General features: G+C 39.3%; 1 protein-coding gene across 1 annotated transcript in view; it reads right to left on the bottom strand.

The window, feature by feature from the left end:
- Positions 1-16,807, bottom strand: part of ak5 (adenylate kinase 5) — a 78,724-nt gene that overhangs the window by 15,298 nt on the left and 46,619 nt on the right. Inside the window, exons 8-10 of the mRNA XM_057856651.1 lie at positions 11,895-11,965; positions 11,368-11,413; positions 7,505-7,549 (exon numbers count right to left, since the gene is read on the bottom strand). Coding sequence (XP_057712634.1) covers positions 7,505-7,549; positions 11,368-11,413; positions 11,895-11,965 — 162 coding nt within the window. The remainder of the gene's footprint in view (positions 1-7,504; positions 7,550-11,367; positions 11,414-11,894; positions 11,966-16,807) is intronic.

The raw sequence follows: 16,807 nt of genomic DNA, 5'->3' as shown, positions 1-16,807 counted from the left end.
TAGATTGATTGACTACTAAAATAACTGATGGCTGCAGTCCTAATATGAAGTGAATTTTTATTTATTTATTTATTTAATTCTAATTAATTTTCTGTCAATGGCAGCACTAGACGTCCAATCCATTTGGACAATTATAAATACACGGGTCAGGAAAGCATTTTAGGATAGTTGACAAAACAACAAATAAACACAAAAACAGCTGTTGTGAATTGAAATGAGCTTATAACTGGTGGATGTCCTATCCATTTGAACTTGGAGGGTGGCAGCGAATGAACATCATCATCAGTTGCAGCCATGGCCAGGCAATGAGTTAATTTTGGAACATTTGATGTCAGATTTCCTTTTAATAGTTGTAGGGATAGAATAGACTCTACCATTATTAAGTGAATTACGTTCAGACTTATAGTTATCACCCCAACCACACACATCTACACACTCACACACTCACAGAGCCCCGACAAATTCATGTCGACAACGTGCTGCCTCCTCCGGCCCTTTTGAAGAGGAGGGATATTAGAAGTTTTTTGGGGACCAACACCAGCCACTGTAAGTAATGTAAAAAGACATCAATGTTGTGGAAGTGGGGGAACCATCACTAATTTTGCTACTGAAAGTCTGACCTGCATCAGTTAGCATAACATTAAAGTGCGTACGACAGGATAAAAAATGGCTTAAATAGCATTATTATGTGATTTAGAATCATATTTTGAGAGTATTTGACTATGTACAACAATTTGGCAAAGCGCAGATGACGAGAAATTAGTCTTTTTAATCCGCCGTTTGGCCACACCTACCAATATAGGGCTCTAACGTCCCCAACAGGAGGATGACGTCGGCAGGGTTGTGGTTTAATCTGATTTACAATTCAACCCATTGAGGGGGAATTATTCACAATGAGGAAAATGCGACGAAGAGAGCCGCAAAATGTCATTGTTTCGGTCTCTCTACTCCAATATTTTTACAGGATATTCTTTTTATCTAAGTATTTTCCCCCAATTGCCAAATAAATGGTATGGTCATGACAAATAACAGTCTTTGGCTAAATGGAATATGAAATAATAAAAATGCCTTTATTTAGCACGACATGGCAAAATTACTCCATAATGGTCAAAACTGTCGACTTCAACTTTACTGTCGCACCTCCCGAACGATATTTTATGCCACCGTAGTTAGTCAGACTTTTGTCATTTCCCTGCCCCGGCTTCGGAGAATGTAAACAAACCGAGAGGCATGACAGCTAGCCAACATGCTAACCCGAACCGAGTGACGTCTCAAAGTCTTAGCCCGGATCATCTCACACGGGGTTGTCGATTGTCTTCGCCGATCGGCAACTCGCCCGGCGGCGAGCAAGTTTGTTTCCTTGCTACGGACAGGAGAGCTCACTGGGGAAGTACTGGAGAGTACCGCTGGACAAACCAGCCGATGTCGGAGGAGCGCGTCGCTGCCACATGGTCAACACCAATATGGTGCAAAATAATGCTTTGCTACACGGCGAAGACGTAAACAGATACTACTGCAGTCAGGCCAGCCTTCTCAGGGAACAACAAAGTCAGGCTAGCCCTCCCTCATTTGGTTCATTGTTTGCATTATGTGCATTATGGTAATGCAATGCGGTGGCTTCCGAGTGCAAGTCCCTTTATTAAAAAAAACAAACAAAACGGAAGGCTATCCAAGATTGGGTCCACTTCAGGGGGACACTGACATAAACATCAACTGACATGAACAAAAAATCTGTGAATTGAAATCACACATAAGAATTTCAGTACTTGGTTCGAGTCTTAGTAGTCTATTGATGCCTCAGATGTAGATCAGTCCTTGGATATCTCAGATTTTTTTCATAATTTTTTTCCCCCAAATCAAGCTTACAGGTATATTACAATACTTTTGTTTGAGTCTAGCGGAGCTCCAATGTCCCCCTGAACTGGACCCATTTTTGGATAGCACCTTGTTTTGTTTTTTTTAATAAAGGGACTTGCACTTAAAAATGTTTTAGTCGTTTGAATCGAACGTTGTATCACCTGAACCAATACATATGAAAATTAGTATTAGTCAGTGGAGATTTATTTTTTTCATTGATCGTTTAGCCTGTCAATTAATTAGGTTCATATTCGTGAGAAATGTAGCTCTGACCCCCGTTCAATTATCTGTTTGGTCCTATTAATGTCCACTGCCAGTAAAACGTTTACATGCAGGGTATGCTGTTATATCGTCCCTACCGATGCAATGTTGAGACCAAACTTACGCCCTTGATAGGGAGTGGCTCAAAATCAACAGGAGGTACTGTACGCCATTCAAAATACTTGAGTAAAATTACATTGTTTTCAATGTGATGCTTGAGAAGTTTGCCATCCATTCGTGAAATGAATGTAAAAAAAACCCCTAATTGTCAAAATATATTTTAATATTAAATTAATTCCCTTTCCACGTCTGCGTAACAGCATCAAGTTGCGTTCTGATCATTTTCCTGACGACAATAATGATGATGTTATGAGCTGTTTTCGTTGTGGACAAACATCAAGTGATTATTGGCGTGATGCCGCCACTCTGTTTAAAGCATCCGCAAGGCAGATTGGATTTTTTTTTTTTTCTCTCCTAACAAATCTTGAGAGATGGCCCGTTCCGTGTGGATTTGACAGGTTGCCATGACGATGACGGTGCTGGCAGACTAGAGCAAAGTCAACCTTGCTGAAATGTTTTAGTTAGTGGGTGCAGGATGTTTAGCTTGTCAAAAACAAACATATGAACAAGTTGGAGCTGTTTTATCTATTAATACCATTATTTTGTGATTCCACATTTTTATAAAATGTGTTTTTCTTTTTTTTAATTATTATTTAAAAAAAATTATCAGTCTTTTCCAGGGTTCCCGTGGGTCCTGAAAAAGTCTTAATTTAAGACATTGAATATGCAGATTTGAAATTTGTCTTAAATTCAATGGAAAATTGCAGTAGGTATTACATTTCCAGAATGCCTAGGGAATCAGTTTCCTGCTGTAAATCTTTTAATGGTCTATATTTGTTTTATTAATGGCCGTGCACTAAATACGAGGGTTTGGGATTAATACTGTATATGTTATATTATACATCGTCCGCAACCTCTGCTTACGTCAGTTTCTTGAGTTGTCGCCATGACACCATTTCCTGGTTATTAACGGTTGTAGAGGTGAGAGGGAATATGCAGAGATGGAGAAGTGTAAATTTGATCAAAAATGGATGGACGATGGTTCATTTAAGAGGTGGTTGGCCTCTTGGGAAAATAACAAAAGTGCCTCATTAATTATCCATATATAGTTTTAAAGGGAACCTCAGACTTAGACTTGTAGGCTCTAATAAGCCACAATTGTTCTCTTTTACTAAAACATGTTACTAGAAACACATACAGTGGGGCAAATAAGTATTTAGTCAACCACCAATTGTGCAAGTTCTCCTACTTGAAAAGATTAGAGAGCCCTGTAATTGTCAACATGGGTAAACCTTGACCATGAGAGACAGAATGTGGAAGAAAAAAATAACAGACAATCACATTGTTTGATTTAAAAAAAAATATTTCCAAATTAGAGTGAAAAATAAGTATTTGGTCACCTACAAACAAGCACAGATTTCTGGCTGTCAAAGAGGTCTAACTTCTTCTAACGAGGCTCCACTCGTTACCTGTATTAATGGCACCTGTTTTAACTCATTATCGGTATAAAAGACACCTGTCCACTACCTCAGTCAGTCACACTCCAAATTCAACTATGGCCAAGACCAAAGAGCTGTTGAAGGACATCAGAGACAAAATTGTAGACCAGCACCAGGCTGGGAAGACATAATCTGCAATAGGTAAAACGCTTGGTGTAAAGAAATCAACTGTGGGAGCAATTATTAGAAAATGGAAGACATACAAGACCACTGATAATCTCCCTCAATCTGGTGCTCCATGCAAGATCTCACCCCGTGGCGTCAAAATGATAACAAGAACGGTGAGCAAAAATCCCAGAACCCCATGAGGAGACCGAGTGAATGACCTACAGAGAGCTGTGACCACAGCAACAAAGGCGACTATCAGTAACACAATGCGCCGCCAGGGACTCAAATCCTGCACTGCCAGACGTGTCCCCCTGCTGAAGAAAGTACACGTCCAGGCATGTCTGCGGTTCGCTAGAGAGCATTTGGATTATCCAGAAGAGGACTGGGAGAATGTATTATGTTCAGATGAAACCAAAATAGAACTTTTTGGTAGAAACACAGGTCCTCGTGTTTGGAGGAGAAAGAATACTGAATCGCATCCGAAGAACACCATACCCACTGTGAAGCATGGGGGTGGAGACATCATGCTTTGGGTCTGTTTTTCTGCAAAGGGACCAGGACGACTGATCCGTGTAAAGGAAAGAATGAATGGGGCCATGTATTGAGGGATTTTGAGTGAAAATCTCCTTCCATCAGCAAGGGCATTGAATATGAGACGTGGCTGGGTCTTTCAGCATGACAATGATCCCAAACACGCAGCCAGGGCAACAAAGGAGTGGCTTTGTAAGAAGCATTTCAAGGTCCTAGAGTGGCCGAGCCAGTCTCCAGATCTCAACCCCATAGAAAATCTGTGGAGGGAGTTGAAAGTCTGTGTTGCCCAACGACAGCCCCAAAACATCACTGCTTTAGAGGAGATCTGCATGGAGAAATTGGCCAAACTACCAGCAACAGTGTGTGAAAAGCTTGTGAAGAGTTACAGAAAACGTTTGGCCTCTGTTATTGCCAACAAAGGGTACATAACAAAGTATTGAGATGAACTTTTGGTATTGACCAAATACTTATTGTCCACCATGATTTGCAAATAAATTCTTTAAAAATCAAACAATGTGATTTTCTGTTTTTTTTCCACACTCTGTCTCTTATGGTTGAGGTTTACCCATGTTGACAATTACAGGCCTCTCTAATATTTTGAAGTGGGAGAACTTGCACAATTAGTGGTTGACTAAATACTTATTTGCCCCACTGTAAAATATTGCCATTGTTTTAAAAATCTATAATATTTAGTACATGTTTTGACCTACGGAGGGTGCCATGTGTTTTATGGATGCTCGGGGTGATGATGTAGATTGTCACTGTCACACAGCAATTCCTTCTACGCGGCGAGACGTCCAACACATGCGCTTATCGGTTAAAAGTGGCGAGTACTTACTATTTGTGTTTTTATTGAGTCTATTATTACCTTTTCATTGCACTTTGTTTTCTTGTGGTAGCTTTAAAGCACATTGTTGATCTGTTGACCACGTTAGTCACGTAGCATATTTAAACCACCCTTATATGATATTACTACGTTTAAGTATTTTCTTAAGGCATCTTCAGTATGTTCTGTCTGTATGCATCTAAACAAAACAAGCCGAAAGTTCATGGTAGTACTTTGGGTGTCAAATTCGCCTCTTGTAGGATGTTTCACTGGTGTAACATAACACATTTTGGCAGAACGCAGTTTTTTTCCCTCCTCTTGTCACGTCTCATCCTTTCCAGTCTTTCCTGTTCATTTTGGTTTTGCTGCTCGTTTGCTGTCATGCTCATTAATGTTCCTTTCAGGTTCAAATTGAAATGGTTAAACAGATGACATGTTTATGTCGCTAGAGTCATACTCTGGAAGCCCGTCAGCGTAACAATGTCACGTCATCGCCCTGCGACGTCAACAACAATGGCGACCTACTAGTTAAACTAATTTTACAAATTGTATGAAAACGAAAACATCGAGTGGTTTCAATATAATTTTTTTTTAATGTTCATCTTTTAAGAACTACAAGTCTTTCTATCGCTGGATCCCTTTAAAATGGTGTCCCTTCCTGTTCTTTTGGGGACATTCTTGACTCACTTCCTTTTCAGTAACCCAAATTCAACAGGAAGTGACCTGTAAATGCCTCAACAGGAAAAGGAATTGATCAAAATTAAGAGAAAATGATGTCAGATGCACCCAAATTAACTTGTTGCCTGGCATTGGCTGCCACTGATGGCCATAGACGTTAGGAGTGGGAACCTCTTGGTACCACACGATACGATAATCGAAACATTGGCCAGGAAAATCATTCCAGAATATTCTACAAACAACTAAGAAACAGAAAAACAAGCTTCTGCTGTGAATTGGAATGAGTTTATCATTAATAGACGTCCAATCCATTTGAACTGGGAGAGTGGCAGCGATCCATCCCTCCCACTTCAAACGGATTGAACGTCTATGGCCGTCAGTGGCAGCCAAAGCCAGGCAATGAGGTAATTTTGGGCCATTCCAGGTCAATTACCTGTTGATTTTCAGTTACTTCCTGTTGATTTTGGGGTATTTTACAGGTCACTTCCTGTTTATTTTGAGTTACAGAACAGGAAGTGACCTGGGAATCACCCAAATGAATAGGCAGTGACTCAAACTCAACAGGAAATGACCTGTAAATGCCCTGAAAATCGGACAGAATGACTGTGAATGCTCTGGTTTCGAATGAACGAACAATCCCAGCCTAAATGGATTCGGCGTTCTGCACCGTCAATGTAGCCTTAGAGTTAACTGAGAGACTATTATGGTGGAAGATTTTGGTAGCAACTTGTAGGTTCCTTTTTATTTATTTTAGACATTGACACCTTTTTAAAACGATATCTCGATTCTTGGCAGGAGCATATCGATAACCTTTTGTGATACAAAAAATAATGATATATCACCATTTCGATATTTTGTCACACCCCTAATAGACATTTAATTTGTTTGATGTTCAAATAGATTGGACGTCTACTAGTGATAAACTCATTCCGATTCACAGCAAAAGGATGTGTTTGTTAGTTGTATTGTAGAATATTGTAGAACTATTTCCTGAACCATGTGTCGTATAATTGTTGTATCACCATATCGAGAGATGAGCGATATCATGAGCCTTCTATTGCGAATCGAATCGTATCGTAAGCTGACAAGAGGCCACCCCCCACCCCCCCGGATGCAATTGGTCTTACATTTTATTTTTAAGGTCTTAAAAAGGATTAAATTGAACTTTTAAAAGGGTGAAAGAACCCTGCAATATGCACTATTAATCATTATTTATATTTTTTCCCATCAGTTTTCTATATTTTTTCAATCAAAGCTTGATTTCAGTATGTCTTCGTGTATTATAATTGTTAATCTTAACATTGACATTTTATAGTTTGTTTCAATTCACTTGGAAATGACAATCAATTGATGCATTTTATAATCATTTTGCCTTTGTAATTTCATTTTTCTAAAACCAGCATTACCATTTTCAAACATGTTGTGTATTAAGACCGACAATGGCAAATCCTCAAAGTCACGTCCAAATATTTGTCTTTTTCATGCTAATAATAAATAGACAAGTAGGCTGCCATGTATTAACATATGAACCGTGATGTACCGCTATCTCCCTCCAAAACACGAAGGCTGAAATGTATTTGAACTCGCGCGAGCAGCCTTTGCTGTCATCTCATGTTGGGATTCAGCTCCGACTAATGAGCTACGCTCCAGCATTGTGTGCGCGCGTGCGGGTGTGCGTGCTTACCCATCAAAAAGATGACCTTCGGCTTCTTCGGCGGTGCGCAGAAAACTGTCACAGGAAATGAGAGCGAGGTTTTCTTAGCACAGAGGCGTACACACACAAAAATTACAAACACAGGAAGATGAAAGATGGGGATCACAGGTGTCAAAGTCAAGGCCTCGGGGCCGGATTTGGCCTGCGAAAATGAACTAAAACTAAGCAAATAAAATAAAATTAATAACTCTTTAATAATACAGTTAATCAAAATAACTTTTAAATAAAGTTTCTGTAGGGGTGGATAAATCAGAGAATATTTACTTTTTTTTTTAAATTTTCATTTGCTTGTATTTTAAATCAAACAAATAAGAATACCATTTTCTTTTTTGTTTTTGAGTTGAAAAAAAAAAAAAAAACGAGAAATAAAAATATTTAAATACAAAAATGATTAATACCCCTCCACAAAAAATTATGAAAATAAAAAGACAATATTTACTGTGTGCAGAATATTTCAATAAAAGAATATTTGCAATTAAGAGGCTGGACCTCCGTGAAGTTGGCCCCCTATTAGACGCAAATTTATTGAAAAATGATGGCATTCCTTTGTGCTAGCTTTGTGCTGAAAAATGTTTCGTTTGTGCTGCTATCGTTTTTGAGATATTAACAATTCCTTATAGGTCAATCCGAGGTCAACTAGCCCCACATTTTGATTAAAAATGGTATCAATTGTTTTTGCGTTTTTTTGCTCTAAAAATTTTCAGTTTGTGCTGTTATCGTTTTTGAAATATTAATTTCGAGTGATGAAGTCACGCAGTTTTTTTACACTAAGCTCTTAACAAATGGTTAAGAAACATTCCCACAAACAAACAAAAAAACGGCTAAATATCCTATATAAATAACCTATACACTAAATTACGAATGCATTACAAAAAAAAACATAAGCTCAAACAAAAACTTGGCTAATGTTGTTCTTAAAATGGAGCAGCTGGATTCAGCCATGCGAAATGAGGCAGACTAGAGGGGAGTGTATCCATCCAAATCAATAAAACTAAATGCAAACACTTTCAAAATGAACCATTACATTACAATGCCACTTTAATTAAACGAATACTCGAAGCAGCAAAATTTAATTCAAATCTTTTTTTCTAATCGAATACTCGAGTTAATCGATTAATCGTTGCAGCACTAGACATGACGCGTTCACGCCTCTAAATCAATAAATACACCAAATTTAGTTGCTATTGACACTTCTGGGAGATGACTGGATGGAACTTTACCCATTGAAATCAAATTATGAGGTTTAGCGCGCCTTCTTTGCTGTTTTTGGCTGAGACAAAACGCAACTTCAAAAAGGCAAAGGTAAGTGCTCATTTCTCATTCAGAACAACACTTTAACATTTAACATTAAAAATAACCAATATAAGAATGAAATATCCCCGACCAAAAAAATTGCAATTTGTTCAGGTATTTTAGTGGAGTAAAAATCAGCAAATATTTTTTTTTTTTGCCATGCTGAAAAAATGCGGGTTCTGAAGGGGTTAATTTCGAGTGATGATGCGATTCGCAGCCCTCCATTTATTTCAAAATGGACCTAAAATGGTGCCATTTGTTTGTGCTCGTTTGTGCTGTAAAGAATTTCATTTGTGCTGCTATTTTTTATAGTTATTGAGGTATTAATTTTGAGTGATGACGTCACTCGCAGCTTTTCCGTGTCTAGCTCACGCAGCTGACGAAATGTTCTAATGCTCTCAATAAGAGAGGGGTGTCCCAACAACTAGAGGATTTGGACAATTTTGAGGTCAACAAAGTACAATCGTACCTCTACACACGAATTGAATTTGTTCCGAGACCTGGTTTGTAAATCGAAACGGTCATATGCCGAGCTGGATTTTCCCATAAGAAAACATTATAATTCGATGAATTTGTTCCACAGCCCAAAAAACCTGCGCAAAATCCTTAAATCCATAAATACTGTCGGTACAATTACAAATAGCAATTACACATAGGAAAACAAATTATAAATACAAATCGGAATAATAATTATATAATAGTACGTATCAATAATGATAAGGAAACTCTCTCTCATGTGGCGGTTGTGTTTTGCATGCTGTTCCTAAACACACCATGTGACTGACAATAGAGAGGTGCGGAAGAGTGGGAAGTTTTTACTTTCTCTTCTCATGTTCTGTTGTTGTTGGTGTCGGTTACAGCGGACAGTAGCCGTGTTGTGTTGCACAAGTTCTGAAGTAAATGATTAAAAACCTGCCGAAGCTGGTGGATTCCTTGCCAATGTTGCAATAATAATAATGAAAATAATAAATCGGAAATAAACCTTAAATTATAGAGACTGGCGAACGAAGGTCGGAGGAGACCGGTCATTTTGTCGAGCCACTCACACGCACACAGTGTTGTCAGTAACGCGTTATTGTAATCTGATTATTTTCTTTCAGTAACACGTTCATTTTTCCATTTTGTTATTGCTTCATAATGTATGTAGAATGAAGACTATTGTAATCAGGTACAAAGAGCATTTTTAATAGAAAATGTTAGAAAGGGTCCCAAAGGTTCTTTTCCATGGTAACCGCTCATAGTTACTTCCTGTTTTGGTCTCGAGTCACACATGCTTGTGTGTTTGGGACTGAGAAAGGCGGGACGAACGTGGGCGCACATTCAAGCTGAGTGCAGCAACCTGTTGAGATGTGCAAGGGAATGTTGATCTGTGTGCGCCCATGAATGAACGCAAGCATTTTCCCTTCATTTTGGAGGGTTCCAACGATAGGTTAAGGGTTAGGTGGATACTCATAGCTCAAAGTCGGCAAGCATTGTTTATTAATTAACCGCGTGTGTAGGGCGTATTTTAGGGTTATGCTCGCGCATTTGCGCCCACCTCCAACCTTTGTGTTTATTGCACTGGGCAATTCATTTGTATGTTGTTGATTATTGTGCAGTCAATTTGCATTGTTGAACATTGTAACTGATATGCCGTTAACCCTAACCCGAAATTCAGGGTTAATCTTCGAGTTAGCGGTGTTCAATTAGTCAGTGGTGTTGATTTGGACAAATTCCATGCAGTTTGTCAGTTATTTGTCACTTTCAGGGCTCCTGAGTGGATAAGCTAGCGTGAGTCAATGGTGGTTGAAATCAACTCCATCGACTAATTAAAGCCCCGCTAACTCGAAGATTAAACCTTATGTGAAAAATTCTGATCTTCCTCTTTAAATCCAATTATCGGAAAGTCAATAATATGCGATGACATTTTTCTGTTGTAATTCATATGTTAAGGCAGCAAAGGGAGAAAAATTGGTAAAAAGTAACGGATAAATTACTTTTAAAGTAACTAAATTACTTTTTTGATGCGTAATCAGCAATCAGTATTTAAATCACTTTTTCATGTAATCTGTGACAACACTGCACGCACACCACGCTCATATTTTTCTATCATTTTCCTTTTTAATTTCAATGCTAAGCGTCACCTTTTTCCATTTTTCTCCACCTGCACTAACCTACTTGGGACTCATGTTGATTTCGCTCACAGGGAAATCCGCCGTGCGTCCGTCTTGCGGGGAAACAACGAAATTCGACGCTGTCATAAATCCTCGTATTTCAAGCATGTCACATGTCGAGACAAAGGACTAGAAAAATTTGACGCCAGATGTCGAAAGGATGGTATGTCGATGCGATTGTTCGTCGAGGTACCACTGTATCTGAACCAGCCATCGACTATCAAAATAGTTGCTGATCATCAAGTAATTGTCGATTCATGGTGGCAGCCCTCGTTAGTAGTCATAAAGGAAACCAAAGTTACATCAAAGATGTAGATGAAGGGTGCTTAACTCATTGAGATCTATGCCACTGAAACTTGATAAAGCACTGCCAGCTGAGTGACTCACATTCTTGGCTCTCTTCGGCATATCCCAGCTCCTCTTCCTCTTCATCCTAGAAGACAAACACAATTACACTTGGAGACACTTGCACAGGAGGGGTAGAAGCTATTGGACTTCTCTGTTATTTTTTTGACACAAGATTAGTGTACTAAAAAATTAGGGATGAGGAATGTGTGAAGTCGTCCAAAACCATTTTATTTTTTGAAAATATGTATTTAATTGAATATTTAACAGATGCTGTATGTTGTTTACACTGTTTCCAAGAATCTGATGAGGACGACTTGGCAGTGATACGCTCACAGAATGCACACCGGAGAGCTGCTGTGTGGCTACGAGACATTGAAGAATTCAGCTTCACATCTTTGAAGGTGTCTTTGAAGTTTGTTTACAAAACTCGATGGAACCACATGAACGTTGGTAAAGTTTCTGAATAAAGTTCATTGAACACTAAATTGTCTATGTAGTTTACAAAAACATGTATATCAAAGCCAAAATTGTCTTTGATGTTGTTAACGACAACTTGCTATCCTTACTTCATCGTTTTTTTCTATGAAGTCCACCATGTTGCATTCAGGCAGCGTACTAAGATCCGGCTCACTTGGACCTGTGGCGACAAAGAGTAACAATTACGGCTGGGCAATGCTTACAATTTTTTATTATGATTCATCGCGTTGTTATGCATTAAATCCAGTGTTGAACTAAAAAAATAGTTTCCACTGTTATTACCTCCGCCATTAGGTGAAGCATATAGACAGCGGCAGTTATTCAATTTTAGGGTAAAGGTCAAAGAGGTCAGAAATAAAATTTTCAAATCAAATTTATTTCTATAGCCCTTTACAAAAACCTGAAAGGTCCACAAAGTGTTTTACAACAACGATATACATTGTTCATAATAAATAAAAGGCAGGAAAGCATTATACATCGACATTGAGAAAAAAAAACGAAAACAAAAGCAACGCATGGTGATAACAGTCGAAACAGCAAATAAAACATAAAATTTGGTGCATCCCCTCTTCCCATCCCTGAAGACCAGTTGATGGGGGCGCAGGTGGTCCAGGTGGGGTGACGATAACCCCTTTGGTGGGCTGCGGGAGGAGGGATGGGATGCGCTGGCACCCGCCCCCCGCCCGCCTTCCCTCCCAAGGCTGGCTGGGGGCTGTGGCCCTGGGGTGGCGCCCGCACGGCGTCTCCACTCGTCTGCTTGGCTGTCGCGTGTTTGGTGAGGCTCGTGCACTGCTGGATGTGATAGGGCACGCCCTGGTGGGGGGCCCCGGTGCCGGGATTGGCGATGGGGCAGCGTAGGGTCGGTTGTCGACTGGCTTACACTCACAGGGGATTCACACGATTAGTGGTTTCTAGATCACAGAGCTGATTTGTGTACATGCCTCCCCTCCCAATCACCTATCTTGTAGACCCCCCCCCTTTTCCTGGTCAACAGGCCCCCCACATGGTGTCAACCTGAAATACATCTAGCTAATGATAGCACCAACATATTCATAGTTAGTGCAGGCATTCAATGTATTTCTTGTTTGTGTTTCTTCCGTCTCTCTCTCCTTTTCTTCTGCTCCCCTATAATCCCTTCCTGTTCGCTGCCTTGTCATAATAAACAAGGTATGTTGAATGATCACAATGGGAGTATGTCATACTCTAAATGTGAAACATTAATACTGTTCAGACCAACCGGACACTCCGTGTCAAACAGCTGAACAGGACAGGGTTAAAAAACAAACAAACAAACAAACAAAAAAACAATGACGATAACAAAAATATTTCATCAACGAACAATTTTTTTCATGACGATGACGCCATAATGACGCACTGAAAACGTGTCTTGGGAGAATAAAACATAATGAGATGGATGCCAGTGGACGTCTGACAACAGAAGAACGAGATGAAAATTCGCCAGTTTCTGTCATAAATTCATGATGTGTGATTTAAAAAATTTTTTTTTATGTGTAGTTAGCAGTGTTGTCACAGATTACTTGAAAAAGCTATTTAATTACTGAATACTTTTTTGAGACAGTCAGTAATCTAGTTACTTTACTGATTACTTTATTACCAAAGTAACTAAATTACTTTAATCTATCATTTACAGTAGTTTTTACCAATTTTTCCCTCTTTGCTGCCTCAACATAAAAATGACAACAGAAACATGTAATGTAACAATGCATGTAATTGAATTTCTCACATAAGCTTAATCTTCAAGTTAGCAGGGGTTTAATTAGTCGATGGAGTTGATTTCAACCACCATTGACTCACGCTAGCTTAGCCACTCCAGAGCCCTGAAACAAATAACTGACAAACTGCATGGAATTTATTCAATTAAACCCCCGACCATTTCCCTTCAATTCCTAGCATTCTAGCACTGTTTACAATACTCTCTATCGATGATCATAAACATGCCTGCTTTTACTTTATTAGGTACTTCGTTTTTTGACGTGGTCACCTTTTACCTTGCACCTTTACTTGCCCAGCCTTAGTAACAAAGTTACAAAAGTTCAGAGTCTGCATAAAACCACTAAGGCACGTTTGTGGCAGTGCTTGAAATGTGCAGTGAGAATCAAGTCTCTCCCCCTCAAGAGCAGTGGAAATGGGTCATAAATAACTCTTCCCTTTGGCATTCTTCTTCCACTCCTCATTAAAAAGTGGGTTAACCTCGACAGAGACAGCAGCTTGCATCTCTTTGCATTCCTTTGCAATGCATGTATTATGTAAAAACGTCTTCTCAGTGCAACACTTTCTGAGCGGCAAAGAGGGAGGGAAGCCCACGAGCGCTCCGCTTTGGCGGCCACACTTGTGTGCATCGTGTTAAAGATGTCCCAAGAACTGCAAATACCAATTAGTGACGATGTACTTACTAATGAGTAAAAACTCACAAGGTCGATTCTCATGAAGCCAACCTGAATTATGTCTGCGAACATTTTAGGGATATACAGTCATGAAAACCTGAAATATTTCATTTTTAGTTGAAAGATGGTTATGTCTATTATATGGCCCAGTCCACTATTTGCTACCAAAATAGTGTTGTTTTTTTCCCAAACAGATTTTAAAGACCTCCATCAAGATGGCCCACCGTCAGACACAAATTTATATTAAAATGATGTCACTCGTTTGTGCTACGTTTGTGCTGTAAAATGTTTCGTTTGTGCTGCTATTGTTTTTAAGACATTTACAATTTTTCTAAGGTCAATCTGAGGTCAAACAGGCCCCCATTTTGATTAAAAGTGGCTAAAAAACTGTCAATCATTTATGCTTCGTTTTTGCTGTAAAACGTTTTGTTCGTGCTGCCATCGTTTTTGATATATTGAGATATTAATTTTGAGTGATGCTGTCACGCAGCCCCCCATTCATTGCAAAATGGACCCGAAATGGTGTCACTGTTTTATGCTACGTTTGTGCCGTAAAAATGTTCGTTTGTGTTGCTATCGTTTTATAGATATTGAGATATGTATTCATTTCAAGTGATGACGTCAATCGCAGCCCCTCCGTCGCGGGTGACGGGGCTCTCAATAACAGAGTGTCTTAACACCTAGCGCGAACGTAGCACAAATGAATTGCTCCTGTTTGGGTCCATTTTGCAGTCAGTGGGGGGCTGCGAGTCACGTCATCACTCAAAATTAATATCTAAAAAACGATTGCAGCTCAAACGAGCATAAACGTAGCATATTGAATGGCACCATTTCGATTCCATTTTGCAATAAATAGGGGGCTGCGTGACATCATCACTCGAAATTAATATGTTAATATATAAAAAATGATAGCAGCACAAATTTTTACATCACAGACGGAGCACAAACGATTGACACCATTTTTTAAAAAAACACCAGAAACACACAGGTAGGTACAAAGTGGACATTACAGCACTGTTATATGTATATTGGCCCAAAACAGATTATGAAAAACTGATGTTGATACTATCTGATATCGTATACCCGATAATATTGGACAACCCTAGTTAATAGTTACACTGCTGGCCAAAAGTAATGGCACCCCTGCAATTCTGTCAGATATTGCTCAATTTCTCCCAGAAAGGATTGTAATTACAAATGCTTTGGTAGTAATATCTTCATTTATTTTGCTTGGAATGAAAACACAAAACAAAATGGAAAATAAATTAAATCATTATCATTTTACACAAAACTCAAAAAATGGGCCAGCCAAAAGTATTGGCACCCTCAGCCTAATACTTGGTAGCACAACCTTTAGACATAAAAACTGCAAACAACCGCTTCCGGTATCCATCAATGAGTTTCTTACAATGCTGTGCTGGAATTTTAGACCATTCTTCTTTGGCCAACTGCTCCAGGTTTCTGAGATTTAAAGGGTGCCTTCTCCAAACTGCCATTTTCAGATCTCTCCACAGGTGTTCTATGGGATTCAGGTCTGGATTCATTGCTGGCCACAGGGAGACCCAGCTTTCTCACACTGGGCCCTACATCATGCTGCAAAATTTGTTGGTAGCCTTTAGAATTCATAATGCCATGCACACAGTCAAGCAGTCCAGTGCCAGAGGCAGCAAAGTAATTCCAAAACATCATGGAACCTCCACCATGTTTGACTGTGGGGACCGTGTTCTTTTCTTTGAAGGCCTTGTTCTTTTTCTTGTAAACTGCATGTTGATGCCTTTTCCCCAAAAGCTCTACTTTTGTCTCATCTGACCAGAGAACATTCTTCCAAAACGTTTTTGGCTTTCTCAGGTAAGTTTTGGCAGTTTTGACTTTTTTATGTCTCTCGGTCAGAAGTGGGGTCTTCCTGCGTATCCTACCATAGAGTGTCCCTTTTCATTCAGACGCCGACGGAAAGTACCGGTTGACAGTTTTGAACCCTCGGAAGGCAGGGCAGCTTGAACTTGTTTGGATGTTAGTCGAGGTTCTTTATCCACCATCCGCACAATTTTTTGTTGAAATCTCTCGTCAATTTTTCTTTTCCGTCCACCTCTAGGGAGATTAGCCACAGTGCCATGGGCTTTACACTTATTGATGACACTGTGCATGGTAGACACAGGAACATTCAGGTCTTTGGAGATGGACTTGTAGCCTTGAGAATGCTCATGCTTCCTCACAAGTTTGCTTCTCAAGTCCTCAGACAGTTCTTTGGTCTTCTTTCTTTTCTCCATGCTCAATGTGGTACAAACAAGGACACAGGACAGAGGTTGAGTAAACTTTAATCCCTTTTAACTGGCTGCATGTGTGATTTAGTTATTGCCACCACCTGGTTTGTGCCACAGGTAAGTAACAGGTGCTGTTACTTACACAAATTAGAGAAGCACCACATGTTTTTCATAGGGTGCCATTACTTTTTTTTTTTTTGGAGTTTTGTTTAAAATGACAATGGTTGAATCTTTTTCCATTCTCTTTTGTGTTTTTTCATTGCAAGCAAAATAAATGAAAATATTACTACCAAAGCATTTGTAATTGCAATCATTTTCTGGGAGAAATTGAGCATT

The sequence above is a fragment of the Corythoichthys intestinalis genome, chromosome 14, assembly GCF_030265065.1.
Source record: "Corythoichthys intestinalis isolate RoL2023-P3 chromosome 14, ASM3026506v1, whole genome shotgun sequence".
Taxonomy (NCBI): Eukaryota; Metazoa; Chordata; class Actinopteri; order Syngnathiformes; family Syngnathidae; genus Corythoichthys; species Corythoichthys intestinalis.
Note: the sequence above shows the minus strand (reverse complement) of the source record. Positions and strands in the feature narration are given on the sequence as shown.